The sequence below is a fragment of the Belonocnema kinseyi genome, chromosome 1, assembly GCF_010883055.1.
Source record: "Belonocnema kinseyi isolate 2016_QV_RU_SX_M_011 chromosome 1, B_treatae_v1, whole genome shotgun sequence".
Lineage (NCBI taxonomy): Eukaryota > Metazoa > Arthropoda > Insecta > Hymenoptera > Cynipidae > Belonocnema > Belonocnema kinseyi.
In genome coordinates, this window is record NC_046657.1 from 101,727,080 (window position 1) to 101,745,910 (window position 18,831).

Genomic DNA, 18,831 nt, shown 5'->3' on the forward strand with positions numbered 1-18,831 from the left:
CTTACATACGAACTCACAGTGGTAATCATGCACCTTCTGTTTTGCGGCTCCCAAACGGTAGGTATGGTGGGGGTAAATTTCATCCACGATCTGGCAGCTTTGGAGACGAGTGCCATGGCTGTCATTTAAATGTGAGGCAAAGCAAAAGTTATTTTCGTGCTTTGTTCTACTGTACTATTTTTTCGTTGTTGATAATTTTGAAAAAGATACATATGCTTCGAAGCCGTAAGTATTGATTGCATAATTTAATTCGGAGTTAGCTTGAATGTAGACAAGAATGTGAGATACAAGGCTAGTTGAAAGGTGGTCCCAGAAGTATTAGTAATGTTTTAATTCCTAAAAAACGTAGAACTTTGAATTTTAAACTGAATAGTTTTTAAATTGGGCATTTTACAATTTAAAATTATGCGAGTTTTAGGTTTCTCAATTAAAAATTCTATAACTCTTATGAGTTCAATTTGAAACTTTCAATTCGAAACAGCATTTTGAAATTGGTCAAAGAGGTTAATAAACATTATTTTTACAAAAGCGTAAGTACTTAATAATAAATGTTACGGAACATTTTTGTAAATAGTTAGTTTTGTAAATGTCACTGGAACCTTCACGTAAGATTCCGAATTTTTAAATTACATAAATTTGACAACATCTTAATTTTACATTATTCTATCATTCAAATTTAGCGCTGAAATAGGCGGTAACTGTTTCGGCTCTTGGCGACAGTACTTCGGGCATCTTCGTGGCTCTCGCAGATATTTCACTTTAGAGTCAGGACATCTATTCCGGAAAAGTTGCCATGCTTTCACAGCACACAGTTCTTTCTCCTTACTATTACTTCGTGAGGTATACAAAATAAAAATAATACCCAGGTAACAATGTGCGCACACGGTGCATATATGACGTATATATAGTTCAGCACTCCTTTCCGTCGCACGCGTAATGCTGAGTACGTTCTGTGCCCTCTGCGAGACAGAAATATATGCCCGCACTCTTTTTTTTGCAACGCTCCACTTGTTGTGAGGTATAGGCAGTTAGCAATATAGGAGTATTACATATATGGTTTCCCACCATTGCGTTCATCAACCAACAACTGCGCGCGCCTTATGAATATACAGTATTCATTTTGAATTTAAAAATTAAAGAAATGCGAAAGTAATAACAAGAGAAGTATTGCAAATAAAAAAATAAAATGATATTGTAATACAATGAAACTCTTATATAGTGCCGATTTTGGAGCTGACGTTGGGTGGGATCAAAATCACTATTGCCCGATCCGCTTTTTTTTCACGCCTGAGTGCTCGTCTGAAGGACAATCACAGATCTCGCACAGCTCCTGTTACATCTACCTTCGGCGCGACTTCAATTCTCGGAAGGGTTATTGAAGGGTTTCACTGTATTAAAAATTATTATTATAATTATGAATAATTTTTTTTACTTAGTGCTCTAATAATTGTTTGTATTCTAATTATATTGTAGCAAATAATATTAGATAATAATCAATAATTTATTTTAATTGCATAATTAATGAAAATTAATCATTATTCTTTATTGTTATTTATTATCAATTAAAGTTGAAGTTCATTGATAAGTAAATAGATGTAAAATATTCCATATTTCACAGATCACTCAATATATCAATTAATTAGTTTTAATTAATTTAATTAAAGTTTTAACTTAAACATCTTTTGATATTTTTTGAGTTGCTCTTTTTAATAAATCCATCGAAAAAAATTTCCGCGCGTTCTTATTACTAATAATTGAGTTATTAGTTACCCGAGAAATCTGGCTTTCGCTTGAGAACTCGAAATCCCGTTAAACACATCCCTCCACTCACTAGTGCATCTCCACGTTTCATCTATACCTCGTCCGTGAAACGCTGTAACGGAACCACTATATGCGTGATAATGTATTGGTAGGTGGAGAGGGAAGATTTCGTAAGTCTTCCCTCTCTCCTAAAAGTCGCATCTATCAGGTCGACTTCGACCGCTCGCCGTGAAAAATCTTACTTTTCAGAGTAAGTCCCCTTTCTTCGGCGCACGTCACATATTATTTTATTTATTACTGATTATTTATGAATTATTATTAAATAATTATAATTAATCAAATTTAATGTAATTGATAAATAAATTTTTGCAAATCACAGAATTATTATTACTATTATTATCATAAATATTATTAAAAATTTTGCTTCTCATCTTGTATCCTCTATAAATAATGTCTTGAGCAAAGTGGGACGCATGTGCGCTGTATAACAGCCCCTCACAAAATGCGTCGCACCGTGCACGCACCGCGTGCCTCGCACGCACTGTCAGTAACGCCCCCCCCCCCCCCCCCCCCCCCCCCCCAACGTTTGCTATCTGGGTAATTATCTGGGATAAAGGAGTTCATGTATCAGGTCGCTGATCAATCTTTAGCAAGCACCCCAGGCGAAGAGCTTCACAACATTAGCATGTAACTCTCCACGTGGGTCTATTTGTGTGAAAGGTCCTTCCTTTACATCCATACATTTCTTTATGCGCTCTCATATTTTTGGAGCTTTCATATCTTCTTGGTTTAAGGTCTCTTAATAATTTATTTATTTTACAGGGAGCGGAAGGACAGCGCAAAGATGCCCGACAGCCGCTGGAAAAATGATAGTCAGTGTCTGACTTATCGGAAGTATGATATTGTTACACCTCTCTTCGAAGCAGCTGAAAATGGAGACGAAGAAAAAATTAAACACTTGTTAGATAGAAAAGTTGATATTAACACGAAAATGAAGGGCAAAACCATTCTACATGTTGCAGCTTCAAACGGACATGAAAAAATAGTTGATATTCTCTGTAGATGTAGAGCTGACATCAATCAGCAAGATTACGATGGTTTGACTCCTCTTTGTACTGCAGTTTCTAAAAATCATGTAGAAGCGGTCAAGGTTCTTCTGAATTATGGAGCTAGCACGATAGGGTCCTTCAGAATGGCTCTTAATCTTAGGTTTAAAAATATGGCATTAATTCTTATTAAATACGGGACTTTACACGACATTTGCGAATCGCGTTGCTCTGATTCCGAGTTTTTGGACGAATTCTTAAACATTTTATTGAGTACTGGTAATGTTAATGTTAATGCTAGTGTCACTGGAAGTATATGGCTTTTTGGCTTTGATAAATGTCTAACGCCTCTTCATTTGGCTGTCGGCAGTGGGAAGGTAAGTATAGTCACGAAACTCATTGATTTTGGGGCAGATGTTAATAGAAAATCAGAGGCAAAAATGACTCCCTTACATTTAGCAGTTTTTAACAAAAATGTGAGCATGACAGAATGTCTTTTAAACAATGGTGCAGACGTCAATTGCACTACTAGTTCTGGCGATACATCATTAATTTTTATCGCGAAAGAAGCATCAATTATAAGAAATAATGATCCCCGTTCACACGAAAAGTTTGTAGATTTCGTGAGAATAACTAAAATGCTCTTGAAGAAAGGAGCTTCTGTTAATTATCATGATGAGTTTCAAGGGTTTACACCGCTCCATTATGCTGCTAGCATAAATGAATTTCTCCCAGAAATAGTTAGGCTCCTCCTTGATTATGGCGCTGATGTGAATGCTGTTGATAGGAAAGATGCCACACCAATCTTCTATGCACGTAATGAGATGATTCTTGAAATTCTCATTAATAGTGGAGCGAATGTAAACTATGTATCTACATCGGAAACATTTTTTACACCTCTTTCTGAGAAGATTATAAACAGTTCATTAGGCTGTGTAGAAGTTCTTTTAAAGAATGGTGCCGATATAAATATTAGAAACTCCGATGGGAAAACCGTAGTGGAAACTCGAAGCCATTGGACTTACAAAAATATTGAAATCCTTGAAACCATAATTAATCACATGTCAGATATCAATTCTGCAATTCTTCATCTTGGATGTTTGTCTTATTACTATCCCAAATTGATTAGAAATTTGGCTGCCATGATTGTCAAGAGAAAAGTTACGCAGGAAATCAACATCGATTTAGAATTTTTTGATTCCTATGATTCAGATAATCGATACGAGTATATTTGTACAATAATTCCTATGTGTGAAGTGGAAATTTATCGAATGAAAAAAAGGAAGGTTAATATTCATAATTTAAATTTCTTCGATATTTTAGATATGCCGATCAATAGGCTTTTGAATTATGTAGAAAGGGAACAAATACGGAAACTTGAGTCTGATAATATTGAGAAAGAGTTCCCTCTTTATGCTCAGATGTTGCAGTGGCACATTAAACAGGCAAAAACCCGAAGATCTTTAATTGATTCAAGTGCAGAAGCTTTCAAGAAATTAATCTTTCAGATTCGTAAGATAAAATTGCCAGATTTAATTGTTTACGAAATAGTTCCATTGTTAGGTAATGAGCACTTAACTCTTTTGGCAAAAGTATAAATTTCTATACTTGGTAAACAAGTTAATTTTTTTTATAAATATGAGATGGCGTTATTAATTCTTTCTGCTAGAAAATATTTTACCTAAATCTTATATGCTTATAACTAGAGTGACACGCTGACAACTACTTTTTATACATCCTTTTTTGTATTTCTCTTTTCATAAGGAATTGAAATAAAATTATTATTTATTCACTGATAGATTTCTGTCCTTTAAAAACACAGTCTCGCAGCAACAACAAGATTAAATCCAAGGGTTACAAACTTTTGAACAGGCTGCTTGAAGTCTCCATTGATCACTAATTATGGTGGATTCACTTTAAACTCTTCACGTTGTCAGCTTTGATGTATTTAATTTTTTAACTTCAATAACAAGACAGCCCTTAAAAAATTAATTTTTTTGTACCTAAAGACTGCACTAGATGACGCCGAAGAAAATTGATGCCATAAAAACAAATCCGTTAATCAAATGTTTCCTATAAGCGAGCATTTCGAGATAACTTAACCTAAACGTGAAAAAATAGTCGATTTCAGCCATATTTGAAACAATATAACATGACCAGCGATGTTTTATTTAAAATGATTGTGCCATCGTGCACATATCACATCACCTCGTCTTAGAGTATTGAAACTTAATATTCCCCCATGCGGGGCTCTGCGGGAACGTACCATATAGGCGGTATTGAAGGGTTCGTACAACTGACAACCCTATTGCCTGCATCGACTCCAATCTGTAACGGCGGCCATATCGATACCCCATACGTACTTGTTTTGTATAGGAGGTGACTATGTTTCTCACTTTTATTAAATTAGTTTTTTAATTTACCATATCGTTTCCACGATTGTTATTTGTTCCGTATTTCTTTCACCTCTTATTTTCATTTTGGATCATCCATACCAGATTATTTTTCTCCGAGATGTGGCACATTTTTTTTGTGGATAGGTCGATACAGCGCGTTTTCTCCATTCCATTACACTGGTGCGGCCTGTCACTACTGTCACGTATTAGTATCAATAGTAGCCCATTTTCTATCTTAACTCGAGGAGATGGTTCATCATTACTGCAGCTGCATTAGGAATGAAAAATATCGCCTTATGCCTGAAGAGATATCTGTTGGCAGTAGTGCGTACTTGTGTGTATGGATAGATTACAGTTACCGACGGAAGAGCGGGAGGTGGGCAGCGAGAGTACTGGCAGTGTTGGTAGTGAATTAGACGGGGAGGAAACTTCCAGAAGCACACGACAGCCAGCTGTGCGTGGCCCGGTGTCGAGTGGCGCGTCAGGGAGAGGGAAGAATCTGAGCGAAGGAAGCAATCAAGCAAGCGAGACAGCGCCCAGTGCAAGTAAGGAGGAGGATCTCTTGAACAGGAAAAGGGAAAACAAAGAAAGGCGCGCTAGAGAGTCCCTTTAAAAAAAGCGTACGAACACGTAAGTCACCTCCGCCCCCCCCCCCCCCCCCCCCCCCCAATGGAGAGGCAGACGGAGAAGGAGGCTATCGGGGTGCTGATAGGCGAGATCAGAGGGTTAAGGGAGGACGTAAGGGGGGCTATAGATCAGATGGAAAGTATGAGGGAGGACCTGAGGGTAAGAGATGGGAAAAGGAAGTAAAAGAGCTGAGGGGAAAAGTAGAAGGATTGCAGAGGGAGCTGATGTCGGTAAGGAAGGAAAAAAGATAAAATAAAGGAGATGGAAGAAGATATTATGGTATGGAAGAAAAGGGCGGAAAGAAGGCTAGAGAAGGTGGAGGGCAGGTCAGGAATGGAATAAAAAGGAGGAGAGGGGGGATACGGAAAGGATAGGGGCAATGGAGTTGTTGATGGAGTACAGGGTGGGTTAAAGGCAAGGTAGGGAAATTTAGGATGGGGGGGGGAGAAAGGAGAATGAAGTGGCGGTGGTGGAATTGGACATCTGGGAAGAAAAATGGGGGGTAATGCGAAACAAAAATAGGATAACGGTCAAGAAGGTTTTCATCGACAGGGCTAGGAAGGGCTAGGAAGAAGGCCTGCACCGGGAAGGGTAGAGCTTCGAAAGAAAATCGAAGGATAAGATAATAAATAAAGAGGGAGATTCTACGAGACTGGATGGAGTATAGAGGGTGGGTGGTGGCGAATGGTATGGTAAAAGGGGACGAAGAGGAAGACTACACGTATTTAAGTAAGAGGGGTGTATCGGTGATAGACTATGTGATTATGAATATGCAAGGGTGGGACGAGATAGAGAAATTTGCAGTGGAAGGGAGGGTGGAATCAGCCATTAAGTTTGTGGATACAGGGGAGGCTGGTGAAAGGCAAAGTGGGGAAGAAGGGTCTTCGGGGGAGAGGGTATCATGGGAATATATAGGATGTCATGGGAATATATAGGGAATGTAAAATGATGAAAATAAAGGTGAAAAATAAGTACAGGAAGTGGACGGAAGGAATCGCGAAAAGGGAGGAGTACGTAGAAATGAAGGAGTTCAGGGCGATGTGTAAGAAGAAAGAGCTGGAAGAGGAGTTGAGAAGTGATTTCAGGGGTCAGATAAGGAAGTTAAAAAAATCTAAGGCAGCAGGGATGGACGGGGTAGAAAACGAAGCGTGGCTGTTTGGCACACAAGAGATAAGGCAGAGGCTGAAGGGGGTAGTGAAAAAAGTATGGAGGGGGGAGGGATTCCTAAGAGGGTAAAGTGAGGGGTTGATCGTACCACTATGTAAAAAAGGGGATAGGGAGAGGCAGTAAAATTATAGAGGAATTACGCTGATGAATATTGCGTACAAAATATACATGGATATGGAAAGTAAGCTAGCAGCCGGAGTGGTAGGAGGAGGTAAAGTAGGAGAAGTCAGGATATGATCTCTCGAATATGCAGATAACATAGTGCTGCTGGCAAAGAGAGAAGGGGCTTAAAGGAGATTATGAAGAGTTTGAGAAGATATTTAGATAAAAATAGGTTAGAGTTAAATGCGGACAAGTCGACATTTATGGTGTTCAAGAAAGGAGGTGGAAGAGATAAGGGGGAGGGAGTTGCAAAGGAAAGGAAAAGCGGTACAGGAGGTGAAAGAGTTTGTGTATCTGGGCTTCCTGTTGCGAAGGAATGGGAGAGTGGATGGTCATATAAAAGAGCGAGTGAGAAGAGCAAATGTGTTGATGAGCCAGGTGTGGGGGCTGAGGAAGAGGTTGTACGCAGATGATTTTGTAAGGAGAATGAAATTGTTTGATTCGCTAGTGATGAGTGTCTTATTGTACGGAGTGGAGGTGTGGGGATGGAAGGTAAGTGAGGACGTAAATAGGATACAGGAAAGGTAGGTAAAGTTGACACTGGGTTTGGCAAGGAGTACGCCGAACTCTATTGCATGGGTAAAGGGGGTGTTGGGTACGATGGAAAAAAAGAAAAGAAAGGAGGAAGAGGAATGGAGAAGGAAAGATTGTAAATAGAAGAGGAAGTAGATGTAAGAAAACTGTAAAAACTGTAAATAGTAGTTAAGGTATTATACGGATGAGGAGTTCTGCAGAAAAATTAGTCCTACGTTAATGTGAGAATTTATTTAACCCATGTTCTGATAACCTATATTACATATTAAAATATATATTATAACATTTTGGTAGTTAAAAGAATTAAAAAAATATGCAGTTGCATTCATAAATCCTTTATTAATCACACTTCTCTTTGGCCTCGATGTCGAAGCTTTTGGCTGTGTTTGTCGTGACACAGGGAAGAAGTAAGTATATGGACAAGTACACACACAGTTTACAATGATGCGTCCAAAGATACGGCATCGTTGCAAACTGTTCGAAAAACAACATATGATCGACCCATGTGTTCAACCGTGCATGAGGCCTAATATTTGCGCTGTTGCTACACCTTCACCACTCAATTCTTCTAACCCTCAACCAGTTCAAAATTTTAATTTTTTCCACGACTTCCCTTCTAAAAATAGGTGATAAAAAATTCCAAGGTTTTCACAGAACCTCTGTATTGTGTCCTTCTATCGCGTCTCAATTTTTGAAATAATGGTCGGAACCGTTTAGGCGTCATGCTAAGATATGTTAAACTTTCAATACCTTGAGATAGGTTTTACAAAAATAAGATGCAATTTCTAATTTTACTTATCTCAGCTTCGAAATTGTCAGCCCTTTCTTAATTGCTCTAAACATTAGATGACACCCTCATAAATCTACAGTCCCAATTTGAAAAAAATTCTCAGATAATAATTTTACCCGCATAATACCTTAAGTATTAGGTGTTAGCCGCGGAGACAGAGGCTGGTAATGAGAGGCGTAGCAAGAAAAGAGCGAAATGCATGCGAGGCGCAGCCAGGAAGGTTAGGCTGTAGTAGCGAGCGGATTAGTTTTAAGGTGTAGATGGATGGTATTTTGTCAGACATAGTTGTAAGAAAATTCTGTAAAAAATAGAAGTGTAAGAAAGTCAATTTTTAAGGCCAGCAGGCCGAAAAATAAACGTTTATCTATGTGGGATTTTATGTAGGAATTTTCAACAGGGAATAAGCCTGGTACCAGTGATAACCAACAAAAAAATGTTAATAACTAGTCTTTTACCATTGATACCTGTTATTAATAATACATATAATAAAAATTAATTGTAATTTCATTTTTTCTGAAAAAATGATCTACTCGCTTCGCTCTACTGGGAAACGAACCACAGTACTTCCGATTTTCTTTTGGAGCGAAGTGAGTAGAATGTTTTTCCAGACAAAATTTAATTTCAAAATAAAAAAAATATATGTACCATCGAGTCACTAAATGTCATCAAGTATTTTCTTTTATTTTAAGGGTTAACTTGAACTATAGTATTGATTTCTATTTTCACGTATTGTATCCACACTGAATGATGGTAACTACCATCATTCACACCCTCATGTATTAATGGAACTAATTATGATGATAATAGACTCCCTTAAATAACAAAAAAATTGAAAAGTAAAACAATATAAATTCAAATGACGTCAATTGGCAATAAATTCGTTAATTTCAAAGATTTCAAATCAAGGAAGTTTTCTCTTTAAATATTTTTTATTTTGCATAGAATAACAAATTCAAATAAAAATGTTTTGACATTCAAAATGTACAACTACACTGTAAAAAGTTTCATGTAATTTTACCACAAAGATCATAGAACATAAAAATACCAGTGATTACTATCGGAAATTTACCAAAATTAGGTAGAAAAAACACGATAGTGTAAAATCGCACACAGATGGTGAAAAGTAGTTTTGGAAGAATGGAGTTTTACATTCGCCTTGTGAAATTACAGTGACGCTGTAAAACGTCGCATGTAAAAGGTTGCGCATGCGCAATGACCAGCCCGGGTATTTTGAATCGCTTAATATATGTTTTAATCAAATCGAATCGTTAGAATAATAAGATATATAAATAAAAGGAATAAGGTTTTTATTAGGCAGAAAAATTAACGTTTTTGTTTGGTTTGCTGTTACAAAACAAATACGCATCAAACAAGGTTATGATCAGTGGGCGAAATAGACGCATACTAATTTATATCAACTGCTGTCTAAACAGCAGTAACCTTCAAAATTATTTTTTTTCGCAAGCATGCTAAACATGCGAAAAAATTTATTTAAGTAAAACACATTGCGCTTTGCCTTTTGTGATGCGCCCAACGCAGGGCAATCGACGATTTCCATTCTAAAATATATCCGAATGCCGTTAAAATTTTGCACAATCTTCCACTAAATTTACTCGCAGGCCTTGCAGGTTATCAAAAGTCATCAAGCGTTCAACAGCGGAATTACAAGAATTATGGAATTTTACATCGCTGCTGTAAAACGTATTACTCTACTCGTGTCAAATTACACTAATCTTTGGAACTAACATAAACGTTGTGAAATTACATTTTTATTTCAGTTACACTTTAGTGTAAAGTTCCCACAAAAATCACTGGTATTTTTATGTCCTATGATTGTTTTGGCAAAATTACACGTTCATTGTGAATTTTATTCATTTATGGTAAAATTCCTTTAATAATCACTGTCAATATACAAGAAACGTGTAATCTTCCCACAACAATAATGGGAAAAAGTTACAGAAGGAAATGTAATTTTCAGCAATATTTTTTACAGTGTACACTGGGGATGCGTAAAATATACAAAATCATTTTTCATGGTTTTGGTTACTTCTTAAAAATAGATATTTTTGTATTAATTTTTCAAATAGTTTTTTTTTCTATTCCATTGTTTTCAGCGTAGCTTTTTTCGGCTTTTAATTTTGAATATATACTAACGCTCAAGTCACTCTCTCCCAAAAAAAAGATTTGGAAATTCGTAGGAAAATCCATTACAATTTAAAAAGTTCATTACATATGGACTTGGACAAATGAAGTGAGAAGAAATTTGAAAAAAAAGAATAAGCAGGTGAGTGAATTCTAGCTATAACCTGTGAACTTTTTTTATTCTCCAGACTATGTTTTGTACACCTGTTTATTTTTTCTGAAAAAATTTACCCAATAGCTTGTAAAGTCAAACTTTTCCTCTTACAACTTAGTTTTTTTATTCAAGTTTTTACGACGAGTGTGAATTTCTTACAAATAATAACGTGACAATTAATATGGCGCTTCTATGCAGACAACATTCGTGAACTGTCATTATGGAGAAAGTCGATACTAAAACGTGGTTTAATGGTGAGATACCACGCTGATATATTAATGCCCACTAAATTCATAATACACTTATATTTGAATTTTTATTAAATAATTAGAATTTGGACGAGAGATCGAACAATCGGATATAAGATGCGAGGCCTTAAAATCTCAACTGAGCTACATGAAAAATCTTTATCAAGGTTTTCCTTCAGAGCCAATCGAGCCATTAAAATCGCAAGGTCATTCACCCCGCCTTGGTCAATCATCACATGGATCAAATGATTTCAAAGAATTTATAATTAAAGAAAACTATCAAATGCAGAGTTATATGAGCGATATACACAAAATGAAATGCATGATAGAGGAAACAATTGGTAAATAAAGTATTTAATTTCTACATACACTTTGTTATTATTAATTACAATAATTATTCTAAATCTTTAAGCTGAAAATCCTAGAACAAACCAGGAAAAAAGTATCAAGTCTCCTCGATTTTCCTTTGAAAAAATAGACACCGATTTTTCAAACGATGGCAGGGAGAAAAGTAACAAAAAAATCGGTGATTTTGAATCAGAATCACCTCGTACAATGATTCTATCATCAAGGATGAAAAAAACTGAGGTGGTCGATATTTTCAGTTTTTAAAATTTCATTTGATAAATTTGGTTATCACTAATGTAGAAAAATTATATAATTTGATTTTACTAGAGTTGCAGCGACGAAATTTTACAGAATAATCTTGATCGAAATTCAGATCAGGACTACTATTCCGAAATTTCAAAAAGTTTTAGAAGACACGTGATTGGTAATTTAAAGAATTAATAGATTACCCTCGCGGACTGAGTGAACGGAAAGGATACTATACAGAATATCCACATAGTATCCCTTCCGTATTAGCAACAAAAACTGAAGAAAAAAAAACAGCAAGTTCAACTTTTAAATTGATGAAATTCAGATTCCACGTGAAACTATTGCGATTTCTCCGTGAGCTTCTGTAGGGAATTTGAACGTAGAATCCGAATTTCACCAATTTAAAAGTTGATGTTGCTCTTTTTTTTCTTCAATTTTTTTTTGCGTGGTATCGATGGGATACTATGAGGATACTCTGTAGAGTATCCTTTCCGTTCACTCGGCCCGCCAGGGTAACTTAAAATTCAGATTACGAAATATGATGAATTTTTAATTTTCCATCAGAAATACCAATTTCTTCTGAAAACCAAGAGGAGCAGGTAGTTGATACCCCAGAATTTCAGAATAAACCTAAAAAGGAAGAATTGGTTTTGGACCTCTCAAGAAGTGTGGAAAGTACACATACACATAAAAAGAAGCAATTGAGCAAATCTGAGAAAAAATATTACAGAAAGGGAATAGTTGATAAAACACTGATTAATAGATGGAAATCAAATGGAAAAATGGAAGAGAGCCTCATTACAATTGCTAATGTCAGAAAGAAGAAGGGCAGATTGAGGAGTGTCAATTCCAGAAGTACTATTGCTACCCGGGATACAAGTTTGTCCGAAAGAAAAGATAGCAGGAGAAAAAAACGCAAAAATTTTTTACAAAAAAATAGTAATTCGTAGATATTAGACAGTAAATTAATAAATGAAATAATAAATTTGACTTATTTTTTTTGCAGTTTTAGATCAAATAGAAAAAAAAAGATTGTTTTAAGAAATTACACTACAAAGTTTGGAAATAACTTTTCTTTAGTTCTGTATTTTGGCATAATATCTTCTATTTGATGTAAAATGAAACAAACAAAAAATTTCAAATTGGCACGGGAAAGTTGCATATGAATGTAAATTTTGTTTATCAGATGAGATATCTTATTAACATTTACCGATATATCGATCTATCAAGGACTTGTTCCCGTCCTAAAGTTTTTAATATAACTATAGTAATTTAAATATCGATAGCAAATTCAAAAGGTACTTAAAAAATATTCAATAGAAAAATTTTAAAAAGAAAACAATTATTTGATAATAGTAATGAGCGTTTTATCAATGGTACAAGAATATATGTCACTGATGCCACAGTAGACACAACACATTTATTAGTTTTAGCAGAATAATTATCACAGAATACAGTTGGTACCATACTAGTTATTACTATGTCAATTGTCAATGTTACGATGACAATTTTAACTTGAGCTAAAGTTACTAACGCTGGTATCACAATAATTATAGCTGTTATAAAACTCATTATGGTTGGTACCATACTAATTATCTCTGGTACCAGGTTTATTTACTAATTATAAGTAACACAATAATTATGAATGATATAAAAATAGTTATGAGTGGTACCGATATAATTGTTGCTGATACGAAACTAGTTATCACAGGTACCAAACGAATTATCACATAAATTATACTATATATTAGTATGATCATGCCAATTTTTCCTGATACCATTATAATTTTTTGGGTTATGATGATGAATATATAACTATTATGAAACTGGTTATGGCTGGTATCAGACTAGTTACCACTGGCATCAGCCATTATTTCTATGTTGCCATATTACTGATTCTCCCTGGCGCCAGGGTTTCTTATCGCTAATATCAAACTAGTTTTATCTGTTACCAAGTTACTAATACTGGTATCATAATAGTTATTACTGGCAACACTATAATTGTCGAAATTCATGAGAATATTTATACGTGGTACTAAGGAATTGTTGCTGGTACCAGAATAGTTATTAGTGATACCAGGGTTATTATCACGGATATCAAACTAGTTATGGTATCAGGATAATTAGTGATGGTACCAGAGTAGCATCATTAGTACAATAATGTATTTCAATATTTTCATGCTATGATAATTATCACTTTCATCAAACTGCAGTACGAAGCGGTGTCACGGCGTGCATTCCTGTCAAGATGAAAAAAGTTTTTGATTTTTACTGGAGAGTACAGACCCTTCTAATATTATATTCTTGCATGGACACGAACCCTCGATTTCTCTAGATATCGGTAAATGTTAGTAACAGGAATTTTGTACTAGAACTGTCCTAGCTTATCTATTACTGGTCCGCAATATTTAAAGACTATTCAAAAATGATCTAATTTTAGGTCAAAGTGTTACCTCGCATCGTCAACAAATTCATGAGGCGTCCCTAGGAAAGCCTCAGCAAAATTGGAGTGACGTTGTGGAACTTTATCACAATATGGCTGTAAAAAGTGGAAGCCTTTCAGTAGTTTCTAGCAAACATTCTCGTATTGATCCTCCCTTTCAAGAATCTGTTCATGGAACACCTTTAGCAAATAACTGTAATAAAAAACTTGAAAATCGACAACAGCAAATTAAAAAAACTGATAAACGAGAAAAATGGAAAAATATGGATACGTTTGAGGAAGAGAGTATTTCGAACAGGTACAAGTTATTTTTTTCCTTTTGTAATTCTAATTTTCAAATGTGCAATTCGTAGATTATTCTGATTATTCTCAGCAAACGGGGTTACACGGCAGTTCTGTAACTTTTATAGAATATAAATTAACGATTCTATAAGAATTCTGGTGCAATGTTATCCGCGGTCAGAAAGAAATCTGTAGAAGTACTATAGCATCGCTACTGTGCAAAAAAAAACCGTTATATACCCAGTGGACACACAAGTCCTAAACTTGTCCTATATACGTCTTTCGGCGGACGTCTTAAGGACGTCCTGAGAATCTTTTAAAGGCATGAAAAGATCCAAAGGATTTCTTAAAGACGTCAAATCATATTACATAGAGGTACATTCTACGGACGTCTTTAGGACGTCCCGGTACCCACTGGGTAACTGTTATGTACTAGATACAGAAAAAAGTTACATAATATTAGTGACAATTATTATGTAACAGTTACATAACTACATTACATCAATGTTTCTAATTACAGTTCAGGAACTATTACATAAAAAGTTTGTGGCAATATTACAATGTTACGTTATAGAACACTTACCTTTTTGTTGCTAAGCAATTAAAGAACGCGTTCACTAGGATAAAGTGTCTTATTATTATGTAAATACAAATTTATTGAAAATTAAAAGGTACTTGTACACATTTTCAGAACAGTAAAGCAAAATTATAAAGAAGAATATTTGGCTGAAGATCATGATAGTGAAAGGATTCCTTATTTGCATTCTTATCCAGGGTCTAAATTCTATGATCCAATGGTGGTACGAAATTATGAACAGCCCACAGTTTCCTCGAAACTAAAACGAGTTCAAAGGTCATACTTCAATAGGTTCAACTTTAGGAACATTCCCTTTATTGTAGGAACTTCCATCTCTCCAAGCCACAATCTAGGTCTTAATATTCAACAAGTACGGTATGACGACGATAAATGATTGTGGAAAAGTTTTTTTTTCATTTTATATTTTTGATGTAAAAGTTGTTTCTTAGATTATGAGTATAGCGAAGAATAATGAGGGATTTTACGTGAAGGTTTAATGTATCAAAAACGCATCAGAAATTCATCTATTTTCTCTCTGTTCCCTCAGCAGTCGTCAAAGCTGCTGCTATTTCACTAAGTGATATAATTCTTTAATAGATTGACGCACCTTAAAAAGTTCTTTAATAACTTTCACTGATAAAATAATTTTGTCTATACAATTTTAACTAATTAAAAAGGGCAAATAACTAGGTTTTGAGTATAATGAAAGCCAAGCAGTCGAGACCAAATGGTATTACCCCAATGCTGATTCGAAAAGTTAGTCAAGGAATAAGACCTATGACATCTCTTTTGAGTCAAATGAGCAATCGAAATGGTTTTCCAAATTTTGATAACAACGAACGTTTGAACAACTCTTTAAATTATCAAACGAAAGACGCTCAGTCTGTTTCTACAAACAGAATGTCTAATTTTGAACAAAATTATTCTACGATGCACCAAACTTATAGCAGCAAAAATACATGTGAAACACTTTTTGAGGAAAAAGAGGTTTGTCCATTCAAATATTTCATCTAGTAATTTCTATAGTAACAAATTTACATTTGAGTGACACAACTGTTATTTAACGCGAAGGTTACCTTGTTTCGTTTAAATTATATTATTCTTCACACCTCTGATAAGGAACTATTCTGTAACAGTTGTTATGTAACTTTTACAGAACTAAAATGTCACAAACGTAACATATGTTGCAATTGAATGAATTTATTGAGCTGTCATATATTTGTTACAGAAGGTGCACGTTTATGTTCTTTAAAAATTACAGAACTATTCTTTGACCCTCTTTGCAGAAAAATAATTCATCAATAAAACTATTGCAATTTTCATTTTGAAAATCCTATCGACAGCAAAGTTTTATTATCAATATGATTAATTTTTTTTGTTCAGGAAAATGAATGGATTGAGCAAAAACATAATTTTGTCATCAAACAATGTCCGAGTTCTAACAATAAAATAATGAAAGGAAAGAAATTTAATGACCAGGCACAAATATCCCGATGCACTTTTCCTAAACGAAAACAGGTGTTTTTTGTTATTTAATTATTTAATAATTTTCAGTACAGTTGCTTATTAGGTAGGATCGAAAACATACATTCTTTCATATACATTAGCCAATAGCGCTTCATCAACGCTTAATTTCAATTTGAAAAAATGTGTTATTTTCGATCAGAAATATATTGATTAATTCAAGAAAAAATGTAAATTCTAAATTGTTAGATGGAACTGAATATGGGAGATTACAATCTCAGCAGTTATCAAAACGCATCAAATAGTGCGACAGAGAATCGAGATGTGCTGTTAAAACTTCACGATCAGTTTGAAGAGATGAACACGTAAGTCGATACTAAATAATTATTCAGATATTATTTTAATTCATCTTATTCAGTATCTCTTAAGAATTCATCTAAAGGAAATATTAACAAATAAATCTAATTATAAAAGGCTATTTTATATTAATTTAAATATCACAATAGGAGGTACGAAAGGTTACAAGAAAAGGCAGAAAAATGCAAAGATAAATCTCTGAGTAAAGAATTAGAGAAATTGGAAACAGAGCTCACTGCAAAGGAAGAAGAAATTAGAGCTGTTGTTTGTCTCTACAAAGAAGTATTATTTCTATTAATAATTTTTTTTAATAATTAATTTTTTTTCTTGAAAAAATCTACTCACTTCGCTCTACTATTTTTTAAATATTTAACCCCTTTGTCGGGTTTCATACGTGATCTGATTTTTTAACATTGAATTCTCTCTCCTTTGACTACCATTGGTTCAACCCAACCTTTGACCTATACCGTGTGGCACGTGACAACTGATCTCTCACTTTAGTTTGACCCCTGACATTTGACGAATGGTCTCTGACCTATTCCCTTTTATCAATGACCTCTGACCTCAGATTTCTCCATTTTTCGTTAAACCGCTGACATCTCAACTTTCTTCGATCCGTTGATCCATGAACTTTCATCTTTGACATATGAATCTTAACGTATGATTCTCATCTCTCAACCTTCTCATTTGACCTGTGACTGCTCCATGAACTAATTGTTTACTTTGTGTTTTTTTTTAAAATATTTAAATTGATTTTAGGTAATGGTTTTAAAGAAACAAATGAAAATGATGGCAGATAGAAATAGTTTTGTTTGTCTATCAACAGAGTCTTCAAACCCCTGCCCAATAATTAATCATGCCCATACGCCAATTATTAGACCTCAGACTGCACCTCATTTGAAAATGTCAAAAGGTCAGGGAACCATAACAGGAAGTATTCGAGAACCTTCGACAGGAACACGATTAACAGGTCTTCTGCGACAAATTCAGATGTTCCAAAGACAGCTCAATCAAGCTACATAAAACTGTAAAATGTTCACTCTGAGCTATAATATTCAAACGAGAAACCCTATTAAATCCTCGAAATTTTTAGAATCAAATCTGGGAACGAAACCTTTGAATATTTTTCAATTTAAAATTCCAAACCAGAAAACCGGACCTATTTTAAATAAATTGAAGTCAAAATTTGAGAATTTCAGAAATGCATTAAAAAGTAACAATTTGAAAATCCAGCGTTTAAAATCCAAGATTTTTCCTAGGCTTAGGAAAACCAAATCAATTTAGAATTAAACATTAAAAAGTAATTGGTTTTAAATTTGACAAATTAAAAAATATGCTTTAAAACTATACGTTTTTACACTGTTCAACATTCTCAATTTTTGAATTAAATCTTTCAAAATTGATAAATTATACATTGTTCAATATTCAAACTTTTAAATTTGAAACAATTTACTTGTTTAAGCTTTGATTTTTAATTTATTATTATTTATTATCATTATTATTAAGTTAATGGTATAAATTATTCGGTTTAGAAATTTGTTTAGTCCAAAATTTTCAATTGCAAACGGTTTTTGTTTAAATCTTTCACCGTTCGAAATTAAAGAATTTTATATCTTAAATCTTCAAAATTAAGTCATTTAAAACAAATTTCATAACGAAATCATTTGAAATTGGAAATATTTAAAATTGTATAATTGAAGCGGGGTAAGCTAAACTGTGTTGAGTAAAATGAACCTAATTTTACAGGAGAAGGAAGAAGCTTTTCTAGAGGAACAATTTATTATAAATTAAGTCAATTATTTTATGTGTAGGTGGATCAGTTCGATAATCATTTTGAGAAATAATAACAGACGCTATTTGAACGTGTAATAGTCGATCGGAAATGACAAAGGACTTTAGCACCGTTTAGCTTTCTCTGGCATTATACATAAAAATAGTACATAAATCATTGAAAAAATCATCTGAAATACATATTTTTATTTATTATAAAAACAATTAACAGTAGTTAACAGAGAAAAGGAACATTATCATAGGCGTAAATGCGAGAAAATATGATTTTTAAAGAAAACTCAATTTCGTCAAAA

At 34.3% G+C, this 18,831-nt stretch overlaps 2 protein-coding genes across 2 annotated transcripts in view; both read left to right on the forward strand.

The window, feature by feature from the left end:
* Positions 1-5,136, forward strand: part of LOC117168414 (ankyrin-1-like) — a 13,575-nt gene extending 8,439 nt beyond the window's left edge. Inside the window, exon 2 of the mRNA XM_033354053.1 lies at positions 2,584-5,136. Coding sequence (XP_033209944.1) covers positions 2,606-4,405 — 1,800 coding nt within the window. The 5' untranslated portion in view covers positions 2,584-2,605 and the 3' untranslated portion in view covers positions 4,406-5,136. The remainder of the gene's footprint in view (positions 1-2,583) is intronic.
* Positions 5,137-10,676: 5,540 nt separating this feature from the next.
* Positions 10,677-17,847, forward strand: LOC117175873. Its single transcript, XM_033365680.1, has 13 exons — positions 10,677-10,767; positions 10,912-11,033; positions 11,111-11,368; positions 11,440-11,615; positions 11,703-11,799; positions 12,189-12,563; positions 14,065-14,365; positions 15,041-15,296; positions 15,617-15,913; positions 16,310-16,444; positions 16,640-16,755; positions 16,897-17,029; positions 17,507-17,847. The coding sequence occupies exons 2-13, from the start codon at positions 11,000-11,002 to the stop codon at positions 17,768-17,770; spliced, it is 2,442 nt and encodes an 813-aa protein (XP_033221571.1). The 5' UTR covers positions 10,677-10,767; positions 10,912-10,999; the 3' UTR covers positions 17,771-17,847.
* Positions 17,848-18,831: the final 984 nt, after the last annotated feature.